A 21,848-nucleotide genomic window follows, 5' to 3' on the forward strand; every position below is an offset into this window, starting at 1 on the left:
TGAGAGAGTTTGCTGGTTGTTTGGTTGTAGATTGTGGTTTGTGTTTAGAGGAATGAAGATGCTATGCATCTGCATGCCTGGCTTGCCATTGAAGGCAAAGAATTTGCTCGAGAACCAGGGCCTAAATATTCAATAGCATATGTATTAGAAAGTGTTCTCTCCACTTCTCTTTGCAGCAAGGTCTGGAAATGACTTGGGTGTGAAAAGTTGTAAGATCTGGGGTGAAATCAGACATGTGGAAATTAATAACCTGTCATTTGTTGGCAAGCTGGCTGGAATTTCATTTGGCCTATTGAATCCACACCATGCATCAAACAGATGCTTCAGTGTCTTGCGCTGCAGGAGAGTCTCATCAAGGGAGTGTAGTAATGGTAAAGTAGTGTTGCTTTTTCCTTTAGCTCCTCACAGATGAGGATAAAGTAATTGATGTGTGTTTTGAGACCTGTGCATCTTTCCATCTTTAGTAATGTAAAGGTGAAACTGTAGGTCTGATCAGTAGCCAGGTGCCTCCCCACAAAGGGACAGTTCATTCTCTGTCTTGCTATAAGCAACGGAGTTACTTGGGAAATTAGGGAACTTTGGAACATCTTTGCAGTATAATATTGCCAAGTTTCCATACAGGTATTGACCTGCTTGTCAGTGACATGTCAGTGCAGGTCACAAGGGGCTGCATTTTGCCTCTGGTTGACTCTCTGGCTGAGGCATGGGGCTGGAATGGGAGGTCTGCTGATGAGAGGCATGCAAGGACAGTTTGGATTAGTCGGAAGGACTGGAGAAGCAGCCTTGTGGGTTTCCTGGAGAGGCAGGGATAGTTATGATGGACTATGTATATACTACTTATTGCTGCCTCTGGCCTCTCCATTTACCACCATGCATGCTTGCCGCACCCCTACACTTTTAAGGGGGTCTTAGATGGGTTTGTGGGCTGACACCTGGCAGGAGGAAGCATGCTTTAACAGGTATAGCAAACTGACTGCCTCCTGAAATCACAACCTCAGCCCAGCCTTTTGTCCTCTTTATGCTCTCAGATATCTCAAAATTTTCCTCCCTGGCTGTTCATGGAGTTAATCTTCCTCAGCAGTCCAGTGTGCTCCAGAGAAGCTGGTGGTGAGAAGGCTCATGTGGCATCTTATCAGTGTTGCCGCTTGGAGTAGCTCTGGATTTTCCACAGGAAAATTGCTGATATTGACCCTTTTAATCCAAGGTAGAAGCTTTCAAATTCTAGGTCTTTTCTGATGAGGCAGAGGGGGCTATGCAAGCATGAGCACAACAGGCTTTCTAGAGGAGAAAGGAAGAAGACAATAGCTCCGCCACTCTTCTGGAAACCCATGGTTTTGCCAGGCAGGGTGCAGACAGGATTTTCCACCCACCCTGGCTCCAAACCCAGTAAAGAAGCTGAAAATGCTGAGTTAGGGATTCCACTCCGCCCCCAAGGGCCCTAGGTCCAGGAGGGTAAGCATATTTGGAAGTAGCTCCCCAAATTCATATTATAATCAACTTTTTAATAGGCTGCCTTGGTCCCACCCCCAGCACTTTGGCTGTAACTCTTCATCTGGGAGACTTGAACTGCCAAAACAAGTGTTCCCTTTGGCATCCATTCAGGAGCTGGAAGGGGGAGGTAAAACTTATGTTGGAGTCCCAGTGAACGTGGTGCCAAGTCTCAGCTCACTGCTGCTCCTGGTAGGAAGGTTTGCCATGCAGAGGGAATGCTGTATGGTGGTACATGAGTGAAGAACAGGGAATAGAGGAGATGCCAGAAAGGTCAAGCCTGGGAAAAAGCACGAGGTTGGGTGGGAGTTCCAGTGAGGCTTTTGAAAGCACCAGCAAAGGGAAACAAAGGTGGGGGAGCGCAACAGTAGATGACCTTTCAATTGAAAAGCTGCTAGTTTTGTGAGCTGAGGCTTTGGTTTGTCCCTATGGATAGGACACTGGTGGCACCTGTTATCTACAGTTCAGTACCTTCTGGATGGCTCAGAAACTACGTAGGAAGGATCTTGATGGAGAAAACCCTCTTTTCCTGTAGTATTCCCTTCCTCTCCAGTGGATACTTTCCTTATCCTAGAGCTTTGCTAGTGTAGACAACTCAGTATGAATGGCTTCAAACACATGTGGTGATTACTGATCTTGCACATAGACTGAATGTTGGGGTCCAGTGTAGGCTTGGTTTTCTGATGTTAGAAATGACTGAGAGTGGGTCTTTCTCCCTTTAGCTCATCCTTGCAGTAGAGGTATGAGGAGCAGAGTCATAGTAGTTCATTATGTGTTGGGCTCTATGAAGTACTAAGAGCTTCAGTCAGCTTTTCTGTCCTTCCTGGCATGGGCTTGCCTTTATGAACCCCACAGATGGCTGTGGAGCAAGTGGGGAGGCCTCTGTATGCCTTTGGAATTAGGGTACAGATTCTGCAGAGGGGGGTGAGCTGGTTGATGCTCTCTGAAAGGGAATGGCATAGTGGAAGCTGATGCCACTTTTGGCCTGGTTGCTTTGGATTGATAGTCTTTTATTTACTGAATCTGTGGCTTATAAAACATAATATATACATAAATCTGCTTATAAAACTAGGCTGTCAGTATTTACTGATCTAGTCTGATGAGCTCCCTTCTCTGTCCCTGTGTTCCCTAGTGAGGGAGTGTGTGGAGGACTAAAAAGCAGGAATAAGCTGCTCCATACTACAGCCTGTGTTTGCAGGTCCTGCACATCTGACCTTGCAACAACAAGGTATTGCTCAAATCTGTTTCCCCTTTTCAAGGGTGAAATGTTTATAATGAACAACACCCGGTCAGCATTTAAACTGCACAGAGCACTCTTGCTTGGAGTTGTATCAACACTTCTCTTCAGGTTATGCTGGCCTAAAGTCTCCCTACCCCTCAAGAGGAAAGCTTCTATGACATATAAACATCTTTGGTTCGATTTCTAGCATAGCTTAACCATGAGTTTAGGAAACTGGATCTCTTGAGGCAAGAGCTGCTGAAATCTTGTGGTTTGTGGAACTTAATAATGTGTGTCCAACTGGTTGTTCATAGTGTGACTGATCCCATGCACTCATAGGCTATTTCTCTGTTCAGTCAGGCTGCAGAGCAAGCATTGGTGCACACTGGTGCAGTGCTGAACCTGCCCAGCTACCTCCTGCTGGAGGCACTCTGGACTTGTGTGCTCTTCCTCTACCCTGTGTGCAATTTGCTTGGTCTGCATTCCCAGGGATTAGAAGGGTTATGCTTATCCTCCTTTCTCTTGGGGGTTTCTTCAACCCTTACCATAGTGACAAACACTGTGATGAAGGAGATTGAGCTGATGAGTTTTTACCTTGTTTTGTAGCAAAACATCTTATTAACTCTCCTGCTGCCTTGATTACAGGAGCTTCTAGAATAACATGTTCCACAGACTCCTGACTTTTCAGACTGTGTGAAATCAGCCTTGTTCCTGAATGCATTTTCTCAGTGCAAGGCACCCTGATGAGCATTTGTGTGAGCGTCCCCCATCCCTGCCCTCACAAAACGCGATAAGCACCATTATTGAATAAGTCTCTCCTCCCAAGAAGTTCTGGGATAGGCAGCTAAATGGGTGCTAATTGCATCTGCATTTGTAAAGCTCCTGAAGAAACTGGGTGCTCTGCTCCAGAGCAGCTTCTTTAGCACTGAGAGGTGTCAGACCTGTGACCTCCAACCAGTGTCTTTCCAGCAGCACTTTACCTAATGGAGTGTTTACAGCTGCCTTTTTGCAACTCGTCATTTCCCTGTTGCTTCTTCATGTTCCCATTCCTGAGTGTGCAGAAGTCTGTCCACAGCTGCCTGCCAAAGGCAGTTGAGTATTAGCACCCTGCAAATGTCCCATGCCATGGAGTAGGGAAGGAAGGTCTGGCCTGGGGCTGAACTGGTAATGACTTGATGGGAAAAGACTTCCAACCACATTCCTACTTCTTTCCCCTTCCTGTCTGTACCTGCTGCCTCTCCTCCAGGAGGATGGTGCTGCAGAGAGCTGTTCACCTGATGGCTCTTGCCATGAGGCTACCCATGGAATTGCAGAAGGGAATTTTCCAGTAACCTCTGAAAAACACGTGTTCTGTTCCCTGCTGAGTAGAGGGGATTCTCCTTTGGTACTCCAGATGAGTTACAGGAATGGTGTCTTGTTCTGGTTTATGAGGGTCTGTTTGGTGGTGCACGGGGCAGTGTTGCCAGCAAAGTTCAGCTTAGGACTTCTTAAGCTCAGAAGAGTTTCTCTATGGCTTCACATGCAGAGCTGCTCATCCTTTTGATAAAGGTGACAGAACTCGGGGAACTGAAGTGCTTGTGGTCATCTTTCTTACCCCTCTCCCCTTCTTTGTTTGATCTTCATCTTTGTTCACCCAATGCCCTTTGTGCATACACCACCTCTCCATTCCTTTCTACTGTGGAGTTGCGTGTCCTGGAGCACAGCCCAGATGCTGGTTGTATTGTGCTCCTGCAGATGCACCAGGCAGCAGTGGTGAGTGGCACAGAGCGAGTTATGCCCTGGAGCAGTCTCACATTTTTGGCATACTTAATACTTACAAGTTTACAAGTTTACGAGCCTTTATGTAAGTGAAGGGCCTGCTGTCAATTATTAATCCTTCTTGCCAATACGGTATTACTTGCTCCCTGATGGGGAGCTCTGCTAGGCTCCATCCTTCCAAAAGAGATGGTGTGGAGGAAGTGCCATTGGTTTCATCTGCAGGGATTTCCCCTCCAGCATACCCTGTACTTATGGGGTTTGTCATGTAATTCCTTTCCCCCTGCTGTCAGTGCCCTCCAAAGCACCTGTGTGTACCACCCACAGACGCAGATGGTCTTTCTGAAGCTGCTGAACAAATTCCGTGGCCATGAAGATACTTTTATCTTCAAATGCTGGGGGGGGGGGGGAGTAAAAATCCACCCCCTCAACCTTTGACATCTGTTTCTTGTGGTGAATGCTGAAATTCAAGTATTCTGCAAAGGAGTGAAGTGTGCTCTATGCCCCTTGGGGGAGAGCAGGAGGCTCACTTCATGGTAGAAGTGCAAGAAATCATGGATTTACAGTTCTTGTACAGCACAACTGAGTCATGGACAAGAAAACTGGAAGCTAATTCCTGACCCTACCCTGAAGAAATAAGAAAGAGTTAATAGGGAGATGGGTGGTCATAAAAGAGGGGGCTTTGGTTAGGTGTTCCCCCAAAAACTGAGGGCATTCTTGTCCCTTATAACTTGACTCACCTTGAATGAACCTCTGTGCTTAAATTCCCCTTATGCAGTTTAGGTCAAGTGGAGACCTGAGGTGACAGTTTGGGGAGAGCCATTTCCCATTTGATAGCAGAACAGGCTCTTGGCACAGCAGGAAGGACCTTAGCTGAGGTTTGTGGGCTGCTAACTGCAGCTTGTGCTCCCAAAGTCCTGGTGGAGGGTCAGCTGCATCCTTGTTGCACCTGGAATTTTGATGTTAAGCTTGGAACCATGGACCATGCCACTGTGTTGTTAGGGTTGCTGGGTGAGATGGCTCTTGTGCAAAGCGTGCTGGAGTGGTGGATGCTTTGTGGTGGAGGGATGCTGGACTGTTGAGAGGGATGCTCCTCTGTGTGCAAAGGTCTGCTAGGGTGGAGCATTGGTTCTGCCTCTTCAGGCCTAACCATGTAGGCTCGCAGGGAAATAATGCTCTGAGATGTTGTGAGAAAGATCCTAGGAGAGGCTAAAGCTGCTGCTGGAGCAAGAGCTGGTTACTGATGTTTCATGGCGGTGGCAGCAGCTAAATGGAAAATCCTATTATAGCACCAAAGTTCTGCTGCCAGGAGAAGCTTTTAACTTTGTTTCTGTTGTTTCCTTGGAATTGAAGTTGCATTCCTTTAGCTTTCACCTAAAAAAAACCCACAACACCCAACAAAAAACCACCACCCCACCCTCAGTTACTTCATAACTATTGATGTAACTTGAAGAATTCCTTGTCTAAAGACTCTGGCCTTATTTGATGCATGGTCAGGTTATAAATTATCTTGTGAAAATGCAGACTTCTCACAGACTTCTTGCCATACCTGTCAGTTCCTGCATTTTGATCTCTTTTTCCTTTTGATGCTCATGCTAATCAGAGGCATATCATACATGTGTGCTGGGAGGGAGAGGAAATGCACTGCTGTCATGGACTGCAACTCCCAGGGCCTGGAAGTGGTAATCCAGCTATATACTGCTGGCTGCTGCAAGGTTTCTAGGTGCTGGAGAAGGGGTACAAGCTTGAGTTGGAGACTTATGGGTGCCCTGCAGCTTAGGGCTTGGGGGAGTCTGGTATTTCGTCCCCTGTGTGTCTGTACTAAGGTCCTGTTTCACTCTTGCATGCAGGGTGAGCTCTTTCTTGCTCCTGCCTCCTGTGTTCAGAAGGTAAAGCACACCCTGGTGTTGTGTTGTCCCCTCTGACTTGCTTGAGACTCCTTAAATTCTAAATATAACCTCAACTTTTGAAGCCTTCCTCATAAATACTCAGTGCACCGTCAATGATGTAAATGTATGATCATAGTTTGTCACTTCTTAAACTAATGCTGCTGAAAAATATCCATCCTGTCAATGGTCTGATCCTTCCTTATCCTCCCTTACCCCTCTCAGAGAAGTCGTGTCTGGTTGGACAGGGATCTTGATAGCAGAACTGGCAATTTATATCTCCTTATTATTTATGTAGCTTTATAGTTTGTGTGTGTATCTTCCTTACTGGATTATTTAGCCCAGCTCAATTTCTGCAGGCATTTTAACTGCCCTTCCTTTGCTTAAGGGTTACAGAGGCTTCTGGTGGCAGAAGAAAGGTGAGATGGGGCAGAGGGAAAGAGGCAGAACAGCATCCTCTCATGGCAGTGATGGTTTCACTGAAAGCAATCCTGCCACTGTCAGCATGAGGAGATAGATTGTGCATTGCAGTGCAGGAGCACTCCTTGATGGTGCATGTTTGCTAAAGTGTGCTCCTCTGCTGGGCTTGAGGATAGCAGAGACTCAAGTCCTTGCTTCTCCTGTCCCCAGCAGGCCTAAAGGGGACCAGCTGGTGGCCCAAGTGAGAGGGACATCTCATGGCCCAAGCCATGTTCCTTAAGGTGCAGAGCTGGACACAGCATTATCATTGTGAATGGCAGCTTATTGCTGGGGGCTTGGTGTAGAGTCGTATCTCCAGCTGTGAGAGTTCTGTGTCCCCAACATAAGAAGGGCATAGAGCTGTTGGAGCAAGTCCAGAGGAGGCCACGAGGACGATTAGGGGCTGGAGCACCTCCTCTCTGAAGCCAGGCTGAGAACACTGGGGCTGTTCAGCCTGGAGAAGAGAAGCTGTGTGGAGACCTCAGAGCAGCTTCCAGTATCTGAAGGGGGCTACAAGGATGCTGGAGAGAGACTCATTAGGGACTGTAGTAATAGGATAGGAGGTGATAGGTTCAAACTGAAACAGGGGAAGTTCAGCTTAGATATGAGGAAGAAGCTCTTCACTGTGAGAGTAGTGAGGCACTGGAACAGTCTGCCCAAGGAAGTTGTGAATGCTTCATCCCCGGCAGTGTTTATGCAGGTCTCCTTCCACAGGGCTCTTTGGCCTCAATAGTCTGCTCAGCTGTGGAGATGTTAACTGTAAGATCTACTGCAGCAGCATCCCTGACTCTCAGATTGGTCCCAGGTCTGTGTTGAGTTGGTGCAGACAAATGGAGCCTACTTGGGCTGTTGGTAACTGGATGCAGCACTTGTGCCCCAGGAAGCTATCTTGCCCCTGCTTGCTCTTCACCCATGTGTGTCTGCTGTGCCTGTATCTACCATGCTGTCCAGGTTTGTGGGGACATCTCAATATCAGCATCTTACCATCATCTTTTCATTTAAGCTGCGGCTTTGTGCTCTTCTCTCACTGCCTTTCTTCCCAACCTGCCAATTTGCTCGGTAAATAAAGGAAACCTTTCACAGCTTTGGTTTTGCTTCAGTGTGAGCAGATGGTAGTTGTTGTTTTTTTTTATTTTCCCCTAAATAAACAAGTTAGTATATTCACTAGGCCCAATTTCTGAGCTGTAGGTTGTGGATCCAGTAGCTGCTGCTTTCCAGATCCAATTCAACTGCTCCTGGCTCCTGAGGGTGCTGGGTTGGGCTTGTGGTGTTGGATGTCTGGCCAGACGTTGGTTTGGTTCACTGTGGGTGTCTGGGACATGGCAGATACGTGGCTCCTTTGCTCTCATCTTTCTTCTGTGCATTGCAGCAGACCCTGGGGCAGGGAGGTGCTGGTAGCAAGAACTCCCTTTCTGCTTGATGAGAAGGTTTGCATGTGTGATATATGATCAAAGGGAAGTTGATGTCTTTAGTTTGAGAGCTGTTGGGGCATCTGCATGTGGTTATTGGTGTCTGAGGAACTGGTTGAAATCCAGCCCAGGCTGTTAGTGCTTGAAAGCTGCTGTTGTCCACTGGCTAATCCATGAGCTGTACTGTTTGGATTTAGTGGTTCTTCTGGGTATCTGCATGGTAAGTGCTTGAAAACAGCTCCCACACACAGTGTTCCTCTTGGAGAGGTGGTCTTAGTGTAGGAGGATACTAGTGGTTTGCTTTGGAGCCTGCTCCGTATCCTCAGCCTTCTGGGGAGAGGTTTGGCATGCCTCATGTCCAGGCTTTCACAAGCTGCTCTTTCAGATGCAGTCCCTGAAGCTGCTCTTGTTGTGTGCTCATGTACCCATCCCAGTGGCCGGGCTGAGATAATCAGTGCAGCATACCTTTGCCACATACTAGCAAACTCCCCTTTGCTGTTCCATGAGGGGCCTAAAGACAGCCTTCCTGGTTACCTAGGCTGACCCACTGCAGTAAGGCATCCTAGAATTGCATACAGTGAGCCTGGAAAGAAGCTTTGGCTCAGCACGAGCTTAAGTCTTTCCTTGTGAAAAGAGTCCCCTGCCTCCCATGGAAAGCTCTTCTGGTGTTCTGGTACTTCCATTGCTTCTAAAATGCATGTTAGGCTTTTGCAGCTGATTTCTTATTGCATTTTCTATCTGTTGAATATGATGTCAGGGGTGGTAACAAGTGTCCTTGTGATATTTGCTTCCCTTGGCACTGTGTAGCGTGAAATGAGATGTTCACTGTGTTGCTGAGGAAGTGTGGTGCTGTCATAGTATCTGACCTCACCACAGTGACTGTCTTTTCCTGGTAAACCATGTTATTTGCCCTTTTGGATCACTTTGAGAGGATTGTCTTCTCCTCCTCTTCCTCCTCACTGTATATTGCCATTAGTAGCTTAGGTTTTTGTCCTAGTTAGTGATACTAACTGCCACCTTCAGTTGTGGGAAGTGGAGGCAAAGGCAGTGCGGCTGCTGGGAAAGCATTCAGCAACATTTGAAGTTCTACTGATAAAGGTGCTGGGACCTTAAGGCCCAGTTAACTTATTGAACTGTCAGGCTGGGAAGTTTTCTAGAAAGGGAATTGCAATGGGAGCATGCCTGTGGGTTTACTGGGGTTTTGTAGCTGCTTGCTAAAACTGAGCTTTCTGCACTTCTGTAGCAGCATCTTTTGAGTACTGGCCTGGGAATACTTTTATAGGGTTCTTCAGGGAGGCTTAAATAAGTAGGTTGTTTGTTTCCTTTGAAATAAAGGAGTGGATTTCTTTCCTCCTCACATGGAAGCTTGGTTATATCCTCCTTTTTAAAGCTCCCATTTCCTTACTCTGAGCTTATCTTCCCTATAGAATGGAAAATACAGCGGTAGACTTGCGGGGTCTGTTTTCCTTTCGCCTATATTGGATGGTTTTGGCTAGGCTGCTGTTGTGAAAGGCAAACAAACCCCAACCTGAAAATGAATCCTAGACTCATCCTTTCAGTCAGAAAACCTGTATGTTGAAATCCCTCCTGCATCAGGGATTAACTACTCTATTGCTTAGTTGGTATGTTGGTTCTGCTTTTTGTCTCACAAACCAGAAGACTTGGCATAGTGTGTGTTCGTGAGCACAGTGTCTTGGACCACGCAGGGCAGAAAAGGGGAGATCTGTACCTAGAAACTGGGCTGGTGCCCTCCTTAAAACATTCATGTGACAGCTGTTCAGATGGATGGGGGCACACTTAAATTCCTGTTCTTTGATTTTACTGCACTGAGGTTTCCTTCCCTTCTCCAGTAAAGGTTTGACCCTGCAAACTCTCTTCCCAGGCTGACCAAATGCCAGAAATTGGGTATCTAAAACAAACTCTCTGCATCCTGGTCACTCGGTGCCTGTTGCAGGGAGGGTGAGGATTGCGTTTCCTTGTTTTAGCTGAGCAGAGACTTCAGTTGTGGTTGTCTGACAAGAAAGTGTGGTTTTCCTGTTCCTAGGGGCTGTGGCCTTGTTCTCTTCCCACTACCTACCTGAAATGCTGTTGTAGTTACAACACTCAAAAGGCATTTTTCTCCTTTGCTTGTTTGGCCACAGCTGCCGAAGGAGTTCCTTGTCTTGGCATCTGTACTGAGATCTGACTCTGGCTCTGTTTACTGGAGAGGACAAAGCTGTAGCTAAGGCATTGGTGCTACTGCTGGCACTGCAAAGCTCTTCTGTGTGACCTCTGTTCTCTTGGGAGCTTTTCTGCTTGGAAAGGACAGTGAGTACCAAATCACTTGTGCTCTGTCAGCTTACAGGAGATGGACCCTGATGTGGCCATGCTGCATGGGGAGCATCTGGGCATCATACCTTACTATGGTAGCCAGACCAGGGTAGCAAGTCTGTGTTAGAAGGATGTTAGAAATCCCTTCGGCAACTGTTCTCAGCAGGGGTGTTGGTGTGGGAAGCATTTTTGTTTCAGTTATTTCCAGTTCTATTTCTGAGGTTTCAGTCCTGGTGACTTTGCATTGGAAGAGCAGTCAAGTAGAGCAGTCAAGTGTGGTGAAGGACCAGGAGCTTGAGCCCCACCTCTGTGTCTAGCAAAAGAGTATGTGAAGTAAAGGGGTTTTCAGGGAAGGAGGTGCTTCTGGGGAGGCACAGGAGTTTCCTGAGCCCATTGGGTGTGAGCTGGCAACAGTGCTAGGGGAGTACAGAGTGCTGTGGGTGAGCAGCGCAGCACTCCAGGAGACCTCAGCATCTCTTACAGTAGTTAAGCTTGATACAGCTGTAGGCTAGAGAGAGCCATGGAGGCAGAGCTGACTCTCTGTGGAAGTTTCTTGCATGCAATCCTTGCTCAGCTTCTCTTTGAGGTGCCAGCGCTTCCTGACTGGCTGTGGTATGTATTTTGTGTGCCCAGAGAGCTTGGCTTGTTTGGATGCTGTCTGTTTTGAAAAACATTAGTAAAAAGTGTTGTTGGAGGAGTGGCATCTGTGTTGGAATCATTGTATTAAATAACCCCAGGCTTCCTCAGCCTTCAGTTAACACAGCACTAATCAGGCCTCTCTGACTATCCCTGTGGGTTTTAGGTGTGCGGGTCACCCTAAACTCTGATGCAGGATTTGCATCTATAGAGAAGTAAGTGCTTTGGCAGCAAACAGCTCTTTCTATATGTGTACTTTTATCTGTTACAAAACCATGATGCCTTGGACAATCAGCAGTGTCTACATCATGGTTGGTATGGCACCGTGACAGGCTACATTTATAGCTTAGCAGGAAGGCACAAAGCTGCTAAAACCACGTGAATGATGGTCTCTAGTATGTCCAATGGCAACTTTGGGTGTCAAGGTGTGGCTTCAATCTCTTTCTTTTATTTTTCTTATTATATTCTTTCTCACTAACCCTTCCTCATCATTTCAGAAGATTCAAATCCCTTTTCCTAGAAACCAGCAGGGCCCAAAGCCAGCATTTTGATTATATAAACAAGCTTCTTTCTTTGTGCTTTGCTTCAGTATGGCATTGGCTTGTTTTCCTGGAAATCCTCTAAAAAAGCCGAAGTCAGTATTGGTGTAGCCATGTCACAGAAGGCAAATACAAAGCCAGAATGAGCTAGAGTACAGCAAGACCTGAGGTATCAAAATCCCACGTAGGAGCAAGTATTCAGGCAAAACTGTTCCCAACTTACCTTCCAAGAGAAAAGAATTGGCAACAGTTGCTGCCTTTGTGTCCCGTATTCCCCTCCTCCACTTCCTTGGATGCCCTGTACAAGTTAATTCATTACTGTTTGTAAAGGACTCTGCTGCCAAATGCCACTGAGGTACCCCATGGGGTCTGCTTGTTTGCTTTCCCTCTTGGCAGCGTGCTGTGACACTGCCTTCTCCAGGGTAGTGGTGATGATCATTTAGAACAAAACAAAACTGACCCTCCAACTGCAAAAAATGCAAAGCAACAAACACAGAGAACCTGACTGGTACAGCCTACAAGGAAAACTGGGTTTCCAATAGGCTACTGGCCTGTATGAGAGGGTTTTTTTCCCCTCCGGTTGAAGGTTTTGAGTCTGAACTGTTGCATGAAAATGCTTTTTTGTCTTGATATGATCTTCTTCCTAGGACATGGGGAAGGTCCTCGCTCTGACCTTCTCCAAGCAGGCAATGAAGTACTGAAACTTTCACTTTCTTCCTGTTCCTCCCCATTCCTTTAAAGTCATAAAGGCAAGGGAAGCCTCCGTTTGCTGAAGTGTGGGGGAATGAATGCAGTTACTGACATTGTGCTGAGCTCTTAGACCCTGCTCCAAGGGAAGAGCTTCCAAAAGCGGGGGCCGGGAAGGCTGCCAGTTCCCGTTCCCATTGGAGCTGGGGTGTGTGTGAAGAGGAGGCCTGCTGCAGTCAGTTCACCTTGCTTGCCAAGCCAGGGTCTGCCCTGCAGTGGAAAGTCCCAAACCCCCTGAATTTCTGTGAGGAGACAGCAGCCTTCCACAGCATTTTGCTTTGCTCACAAACTGTGAGACTATTGCTCCGCAGGGCTGCTCTGGATGGCTGTTGGCTTGTGATTGCCTTCCTCCTTGCACATTGTGTTGTACAATTTAGGTCCCTTTCTGCTATGCTTGGGATGGCTCTGCCTGTTTGGGGGGGTGGGGGGGTTCTTGTTGCTTTGCAGCTCCTTATGGGGCAGGGCTGGCTGTCCTGAGCTCTGCAGGGTGAGGCTTTCCCTTGATGTGGCTGAAAAGGTTGAGCAATGCAGCTCAGAAGGCTCTGATTCAGCCTTCTCCTCTCTTGCTAATTATTGTGACCCTTCTAATTTTCTTGTCTGCAGCATCTTCTCTTCATTTTTTTTTTTTTCCTTTTTCTTCAAAAGAGAATTTGCAGAGTCACAGTATAGCCATCTCCATAACCTGCGGTGCTTAGGATGACCCCATACTTAGGGAGACACAAATAGGCTGCTACAAGTTTAGGAAACTAATGTCTACTTACAATTCTCTCCCTAGAAAGCAGACCCTCTCTGTCATTTGGGGTATCTCTTATGTGGGCCTGAGCCTGTACTGGATTTGCATTGTCAATAAATAGCTAGGCTTTCAATTTTCAGGGCAGTTATTGCAATGTAAAAGCTTTATTGTGTTTAGATTTTGAGTGGATGTGACAATGAATTAGTGGAGTAGGTTATTTAGGAGATGGAAGGGGGTAGTAGTGGGTGGGGAAAGCTGGCATCCTGATGATAACAGACTCTGGTGTCCAGGGAAAAAGTGTGTGTATTAAAGTAAGTTATTCTCTCCTGTGATGCATTTTGCTTTATCCTGATAGAGCTAGGAAGTCAATGGAGAACCTTCATTTCCCTCTGCTGGGATGGAAGTCTCAGTACTGTCTGGAATGAGGACACTGTATTAGCAGAGTAAAACTGTTTCATTTTTATCTTGTTGATTTTGGTTAGTCTTGGTTTTTCAGACATTGTGGTTTGGGATGAAACTCAGTGGAGCTTTGCCTTCCTGGGAAGTGGACGTGGAAAAACTTGGTCATGTTTGAATGCAGTCAGAAAGGGGAAAATGTGCTGTTGCCACATGACTTCTTTTATGATATTTTGTTTTTAAGCGGCAGCAAATTCACAGTAGAAATCACAAGTTTGGCAGGGAGGAATAAACTGCCTTTCATTTGTTCTGTTAGCGCCTATGTGTGTGTGGCAGTCGGTCAGTTTGTACTTCATGAAAGGGAAGTTATTTCCTTGGTTAAATAGTGCCTTTTTATTGCATATCAACAGCTGAGTGCTTCAGTGGAGTTGCTTTTGATGAACCTGCTATGAGGAAATACGAAGGTAAAGATAAAGCTTCTTCAAGATGCTTTAGCTGGATGCAGAAGAAACCTGCATCCAAACAGTCCTGAAGAATTTGCTTCAAAAGCTGGATTAGTCATCTTAAGGTTATACAGCTAACAAAATATATGGTACTGTACCTTAATACTGGCTGCTGAAAGTAAACTGAACAAGTCTGGGTTTGTTCTTCTTTCTCAGGATCTGGTGAATGGGCTGGAATCTACACTTAATTCACTGATCAGTGGCAGAGGGTGCGTGTGTGGTGTTTAAATCACTGGGGTGTGATGCAAAAGTTTAATATTAGCACCAGGCACAGGAAAATTGAAATTGCTCCTCTGGGAGTGTGCCTTGAATCAGTCGTAGTGCTGAGGATTGAATTTAGGTCTTAATTTGCCGATGCCTTCTTTTCCCACGTTCCCATCCTTGTAATATTTTCTTCCTATGTTGTAACATGTGTGAGAATACTCGGTTGCTTTGTTGCTAAGTGTGAACTTTACAATTAACTGGCAACAAACATGTTGGCAGTTCCCTTTATAATATTTGTGGGTTCAAAATGAAATGTGGATTCTTGGCAAACTCCAGCTGACTGAATGGCTGATCTTGGTGACTTGCTCAGGACACTACTGCCAGCCAGACCACACTGGGGCATGGAGCCAGAGCAGCGTGGAGAGAGCCATGTCCTGGATCCCGTTTGTGTGTGTTGGCATTTCTAAACACCATAGCTGTGCCTTGTTCTGCAATACTGTCCTATTTGTTGGTAGCAGTGCCTACAGACACCTCTGTTATTGAAATGATTGCAAAGGAAGATACCTCTGGGTTGAGCCTTTCCTGCTGCTGGCATGTGTGCTGTTTTGCTCCCGTGTGTCATCATGTTATGTAGAGGCATCCCTTCAAAGGGATGGAGGGAGTGTCACTGCTGCCCATTCTCTCCTTCCTGGGATTTAACAAGCAAAACTGAGGTAATCCCTTCTCCCGAAGCCACACTCCTCAGGCAGTGATCTTATCTTGCTGGAGAGATTTGGACTCTTGTCAATGCTCTCATGGAGGAGCTCTGAGGTGCGGCTGGAAATGACTCAAAGGGAAAAGCATCCATCCCGAGCTGGTCCCTCCATCTAGGCTGGCCAGCTACAGCAGAACCTGCGTGGTGGTGCTCTGAGCTTCAGCCTCACAGCCAAGGCAGGCTGAACTCTTGTTCTGTATTTCCCATACTGCAGGCAGCCTAGTGCTTCAATCTGTGCTGCCCTTGTTTAGGGGTTTCCTGTCATCTTCCTCATGAGGTGAGGGCACATTTATTGTGCATTTCAAGTCAAATTTCAGGTCCCAGGGTTAACTAATATTCTGTTTATTGCACAATTCTGTGGGTGTGACAATCCTAACCCAATTAATGTGGCTATTTCTTTTTTATTATTATCCTTTTCATTTATTTTAAGGAAACAAAAGAACTTGTTGCATTTTAGGGGGCTTTGTCTTGTATTTTGTTTGTTCTCTCTGTCCCTAGCATCCAGCGAGCTGCACTGGTGGTCCTGGAAAACTACTACAGAGATTTCACAGTCTACAACCCAGCCTTACTAACAGCCTCCAAATCCCGTGCAGCCAAGCACATGGCTGGCCTGAAAGTCTACAATGTTGATGGTAGGTGAGGTAAAATGCAGTTTCTGAGACTGGGTGGGATGGGGAAGGGCTGGGTTGGCTTTATGCTTTGTTATGCACACATTCTCACCTTTTTGCTTTGCCAAATCCTTGTCTCTTGCTGGAAATCTTCCTAACAGTGCCGAGTTTGCCAGTTCCCCATGACTTTACAGATGTGTTTAGCCCTCAATACGGCTTTTGTTTTTGCCAGGCGAAGTGGCCAAGTTTTGGGTCAGGCTTTATAATCATGTGGCTTGACAAGTACTTTTTGGCACCACTGCTTGTTTTAGACAGCCTCTGCTTTTTGTCGCTCTTGGGCCATCTCCTTGGTTGCGATAGTACAATAAACACAACTTTTAACCTAAATGAGTTCCCCAGTGGTTTATTGTGATGCTTCCACAGGCAGCCTTCAGGAAAGCGAAGAAGGTTGATACCAATGTGGGAAGAAAAGCAACTGTGTAAGCAGCAGTTGCCACTGAAAGCAACGCTTGTCAGCCTGCAGCTTTAGCACTAAATTAGCTATGCCTGGCTTATGCATGGCTGTGCTCCTAAGTCATCCTGACACTAAGCAGTTCATGGAAATTCAGACACAGATAACTATCCCCTTTGAGCTTTGCCATTCAACAAACCTGTTTCAAGCTTCTGGGCTTTAAAGAGGCCTGTGGATGGATGGATGGATGGGTGGGTGGATCCCTGTGGCCACTCAAAGCAGTAAAAACTGGACTTAAATCATTTGGCACTCTTAAACCCTATCAATGAAAGCTAGGCTTGATAAACAGGGTATGCTCAGCTATCACAGCCTTTATAAAAGTACACATTCCTCTGATAGAAAAGCTGAAGCTGTAGAGGGAAGCTTTTATGGTGAAGGGTGACTGAAATCTTGTGGCAAAATGTGGTAAGGCTCATCCTGCCCATTAATTTGTTAGTATTGAAAGGCTTTTAGAGCTGGGAAAGGGGGTTAGCTGGAAAGGTGGCTCTGCATGCAGGGTGTGGAGACTGAAACATGAAGGATGTCCCGTGGAAAAACATGGGACGTGATTGTTTTGCCTTCAACTAAGTTTCAGCGCCTTATGGGTGTGGGTTGAGGGTTTTTTGTGTAGATTAGGTTTTAAATGTATTTATTTCATTTTGGTGACTTCTGATGTTTCCAAGACCTTATTCTAAATGTTTCCCCAAACCTGATGGAGCACTCCTGATCTAGAAAATTAATTGGAGGTTTATTTAGATCCTTACAGCAAGATGTCCCCATCCTGACAGAGGAAGTGGGAAGCAGAGGGGAGGGAGAGGGCAGTCTTGCCCATAGTGTGTCCCCTGCTGCCTGGAATGAGGAAGCTCAAAGATGAGAGAGAACAAATTGAGTTGGAGAGGGGAAGCAAGCAGACTTGTTCTGTACTCTTTCATTCCATCTGGCTCTCGGTGAGGCTGCTGTGTGTAAGGTGAGGGCTTCCGGATCCCAAAGGTGCATACCATTCACACCCAGTGCCCCACCAGGCTGGCTGCAGGATGTGCCATTCTGGCTGGTAGCTGGCTTGTCTTCCCCTCTGATGCAGCACATCTCTTTGGGATGTGGCAGGGTCTCTGTTCTGCAGCACCTGCTGGGATGTTGGGACGCCCAAGCTCAGAAGTAAAACTGTCGGTCTGATAGTGTAGTACCTTAGGAGCTGATAGCTCACAGGCTTTGTTGGAAGAGAAGGAGCTAGAAGGAAGCTCTACAAGTGGCTGGCAGGCCTTTCCAAGTGGCAAGCTCATGACCCTGCCAGGGCCTGAAAATCTGTGCCTTTCCCTTGTGGGGCAGTAGCATTCTTTGTGCAGTGCCGCTGCCTTTGCAGATGTGGAAATCTCAGGCTTAGAGGCACATCTTTAAGAAGATTCCCATCCATTTGATGAAGCAGACTGTAGTTCTGGCTGCAGCTTACCCTGGCATCCTGACAGTCTCTTATGCCTTGCATGTGAAAAGACAGTAATGCTATTAAGGCAGCCTAATTTGTTGGCAGCTTTTGTCTTTGATACTGGAGCAGCCAGGAAGGAAAAAGTCTTGCTGTAATCTCTCTTGTACAGAGTGGGGAGGCTCACCTTCAAAAACAGGATTTTCATCACTGGGCATAGCCAACAAAGCAAATTACAGTTGTAATCCCAAACTGGGAGCTAGTATCTCCCTTGAGTCACATCCTCCATTTCAGGGCTGTCAGTCTGAAGTGTTTAGCCCCTTCAAGAAGCTGTCTGTGTGAATGCTTGTCCTTCCCATGCTGAGTGAACTTCAGGCTTCTGTCCTGGAATGTGCTTTGTGCTTTTTAGGAAAGAAACCAAAGAGTTGCCCTTGCATGAGTAGAACAATTTTAAGCATGTCCATGCAACTGATTGGTCTTAACCACTGCCTGTTGAGAGTGGGGGCCTTCAGAGCACTTAGTCAGAAAAGCAGCTTTTGGTGGTTTGAATGCAGTCCAAGACTTCTTCATTTCCCCCTCTGGGCAGAGCCATCTTTAGATAGAAGGGTTGGTAGGCTTATGGGGCAACATTTTTTTGCCTCTCTGCCTGAACAGCCAGAGCTGTGAGCTTCATGGGGGAGCTGAAGAACCTACTACTGTATTTTAAGGTCACTAGTTAAGGTAATGCAGTAGACAGCTCTGTCACTTAAAGTGGGTGTTACAGAGCAAATTGCAGCTTCCCTGTTGCTGTGCCTGTGAATGATCTGTTAACAGCAACAGAAGCTGTAAGGCAGGTGTGCTCAGAGTGCCATGAGAAACTGCTACACACATAGACCCCAGCCTGCTCTAGTGCAGGAATGCTGCTGCTCTGACAGCATCTGCCCTTCTGGGAAAGCCTATGCTTTATCTAAAGGTGACCCTGCATCCTGGTTTTCCTTCCTGCGCGTAAGTGTCTGGAGTTTGGCTTTTGTTCATTCATCTCCATGTCTCATGATGCTCTTGTGTTTGTCTTTCTCCTCTTTCCAACTCCTCAATTCTTGTGCGCTCGCACTGTCTTGTTGCTGAAATGTGGTATGTTCCAGCTGCTCTTGCCTTCAAACTGAAAACATATATAATGGGTGGTAAGTTGCATCCTTGGCATGTGCACCTCACCTCTGCCTTTGTGTATGTGTCATCCCAACTAACTTCCCTTATCCACGTGTCAAAGCTCCCTCTCTAAGCCTATGCTGCCTAGCAGGGTTTCTGCCAGAGCTCCCGAGGACTGGGGAAGGGTTTATAGCTTCAGCTGGGAAGGCTGGAGCCACAGAGCACTTGACAGATGCTGTGGGGCACTGGTCTGTCCCAGCCCCAGTCCTGTGGCAGTAACACCACCTTTTTTTGGTCTGTCCTTGCCTCTCCAAGGCCCAGGGAACAATGCATCAGGGCAGTCCCGTGCCATGATTGCGGCTGCGGCTCGTCGCAGGGACTCCAGTCACAACGAGCTCTACTACGAAGAGGCTGACCATGAGCGGCGAGTGAGAAAGCGCCGTGCAAGGTAAAGCCATCCCCTCCTGTGAGGCTCAGCCATGTGGGGATTGCCAAGCCTCACAGGAGCCTCTGATTTAAGGGGCCAGGGGTTGGCTGTAAATCTGTCACAGCGAAGAAGCGTATGAAATCCAGATGCATAAGGGATGGTGACAGCTTGTAACTGGGATTGTCTGAGGAGCATACATAAAACAGAGCTCGTGTATATTGTGCAGATAAGCTAATGCAGTGTCATGGATTAGGGAACAGTCCAGTGCTTGAGAAATCTGTGGTTACTTGCTGTAGGAAATCCCATTGTTTTCCCCCATGCCCAGGCTTGTTGTCTCAGCTCAAGTAATCCAGGGACAGGCTCCATAGAGTGCTTGGTGTTGCCTGTTCCTAGGTGAGGAGAATATTTGTGTTGGCACACTACTAAAAGGGGCAATTTGACTGCCCCCTTCAATGAGGTGTGGAGGAAAGATATGACCAGAAGTAGTTAGATGTTATTTTGGGCCATAGGTTTGTTTTCTTGCAGTCATACTTAGGCTGCAGAGCTGATGCATTGTTGACGTGACCCGAGATAGTGCCTCTATTTGCTCTGGAGCCTAATTACAGTTTGTAGTTAACATACCTAACAGTTTAAGGCAAGTTGCTTACGGACAGGCACCCCTGAACTGAGCTGTGTTTGGAAGCAATGTGCTGTAACTGGAAGGAGCTGGCTTGGTTTGTGTTTTCTTTTGGCAGTTTATATTTCAATGGGAAAGTGCTGTCATAGTGTGTGTCCTCTAGCCTGCTTTGGGCTGCCCTGTGCTCTGTAACAACTGTCTTTTAGGCTGTCTTGCAGCCTCAGAGCAATAGGAACTAAAACTTTCCTTTCTGTGCTGTGTAACATCCCAAGTGGGCCACATCTCCCCTGCTTGCTGAGTTTGGTTAGAACATATGCTTAGTCAGACAAAGCCCATCAGTCACTAGAAGATCAGGCCAGATGTTTCAAAGGTGAAGGTCAGAGCTGCAACAAATATATGTGAAGAGATTAGAAACTGATTCCCAGTCTCCTCTTCCCCACAACCTGGGAAGGGGTCACGGTTTCTTGTGCTGTTCCTTATATACACTCTGAATGTGGTACTCTGTACCTGTGCTGGTTGTGAGGCAGCTTCCCCTGGCTTTAAGATGCTGTGGGTATTGAGGGCAGTGTGGAGAGTAGTTGGTGACTTGAATGGAAATCTAGTGTGATGCAAGTCCTGTCAGGAGGGGCAAAAGAGTTTAGTTGGGTGATTCTTCTACTATCATTGCTTTTTCCTTGCTAGCTGCAGCATAGCCCCTCACTTGTTCTTAGTTCTGGGCTAACTTGCAAGTGTTGTATACCATCTGTTTGCCTTTTTATGCAGTGGTCTTGGTGTTTGCTCACCTGTGCCAACACAGGAGTGGCTTGCAGAGGGTGCCTCTAGCTGCAGTGTTAGGTGTTGAGGGGGGAGCCCTATCACTGTTGAGTGGGGGTGCAGAGCCATCAGTCAGCAGCACAGTCTCTGTACCTGGCTGGTGTATGCCAGAGCACTGCAGCTTGAGACCACGGATTCTGTGAGCAGCCTGTGTCCTGGGTCATGCTGGTTTATAGCCAGCTTCTTCCTGACTGCTTGCCCATCCTTATGCTTCACCCTGCAGTCCTGTATGCTGGAACTGTTGTTTCCAAAGACATGCATTAGATGCAACGGCAGCTGTGTCTTGTTTGAATCATGTAACTGACGTTTATGCTGTGCTGGCAGAACCAAGTACAACAGTCAGGCTTTAAAGCCTTAATTGTGGTTTATGGCCCTCAATTGCTGGTCAAGGAAAGAAAGCTGCTGTCTACTGTTCAGATGGGAGGCAGTGACTCAGTAGCAAAGATGGGAATAGGAGCTTGCATGTCCTGACTCCCAGGCTCTGGCTTAACCACAGCTTAACCTACTTCTCTCATTATGACTCCTGCTATCCTGATTTTCCTTCTGCAGGCTTGTGGTTGCAGTAGAGGAGGCTTTCACTCACATCAAACGCCTCCAGGCAGAGGAACAGCAGAAAGCTCCAGGAGAGATGATGGACCCCCGAGAAGCAGCCCAGGCAATCTTCCCCTCCATGGCAAGAGCTCTGCAGAAGTACCTTCGCACCACCCGCCAGCAACAGTACCACAGCATGGAGAGCATCTTGCAACACTTGTCCTTCTGCATCACCAATAACATGACACCAAAGGTAGTGCTTTCTTTAACAGTGCAGGAAGGAGAGAGAAAGGGATAGCACATTTGTGTGTACACACAGGACAGGAAATTGCTGAAGAAGGTCAGTGGAGGTTCTCACAGTTGCTGTCTGTATATGGTCAGTGCATAGGCTGCATCAGGCCTTAAAGGGTCATGTTATCCACCTCCTACTCTTCACCTTCCCCTCTAAGAACATCCCACAATCCTAGCAAAGGATTAGAAATGCAAGAATTTACTCTTAGGCATTTATCCGGGACTTAACTACCCTAAGAGCAGAAATGCTATCAAGAGATGAGCCTTAGTACCTTCTCACTGGGATCCACCTGGTACCTTGCCCAGGTATACAAGGGGGAGTCCTGCCGCTGTTAAGAGAGCAAAGGAGACGTTAAAGCAACTAACATCAAACAGCATTCCCTGTTCTGCTTTCAGTCTTGCAGCCTCAGTCAGGCTGCAACTATGGAAACTCTCTGACTTCCACCTTAGCTTGGCCTGAAGAAGGGAGGGCCAGCTATTTCATCTACCTGT

At 47.0% G+C, this 21,848-nt stretch overlaps 1 protein-coding gene across 2 annotated transcripts in view; it reads left to right on the plus strand.

Moving 5' to 3' along the window:
* VANGL1 (VANGL planar cell polarity protein 1) overlaps positions 1 to 21,848 on the plus strand; it is a 43,496-nt gene that overhangs the window by 15,655 nt on the left and 5,993 nt on the right. For both annotated transcript variants that reach the window (XM_061454110.1, XM_061454109.1), the window contains exons 5-7: positions 15,537 to 15,670; positions 18,994 to 19,126; positions 21,084 to 21,318. In XM_061454110.1, coding sequence (XP_061310094.1) covers positions 15,537 to 15,670; positions 18,994 to 19,126; positions 21,084 to 21,318 — 502 coding nt within the window. The remainder of the gene's footprint in view (positions 1 to 15,536; positions 15,671 to 18,993; positions 19,127 to 21,083; positions 21,319 to 21,848) is intronic.

Source organism: Pezoporus flaviventris, unplaced genomic scaffold, assembly GCF_033815535.1.
Source record: "Pezoporus flaviventris isolate CSIRO_AGI_PZ_B2104156 unplaced genomic scaffold, CSIRO_AGI_Pfla_v1 ptg000015l, whole genome shotgun sequence".
Classification (NCBI taxonomy): domain Eukaryota; kingdom Metazoa; phylum Chordata; class Aves; order Psittaciformes; family Psittacidae; genus Pezoporus; species Pezoporus flaviventris.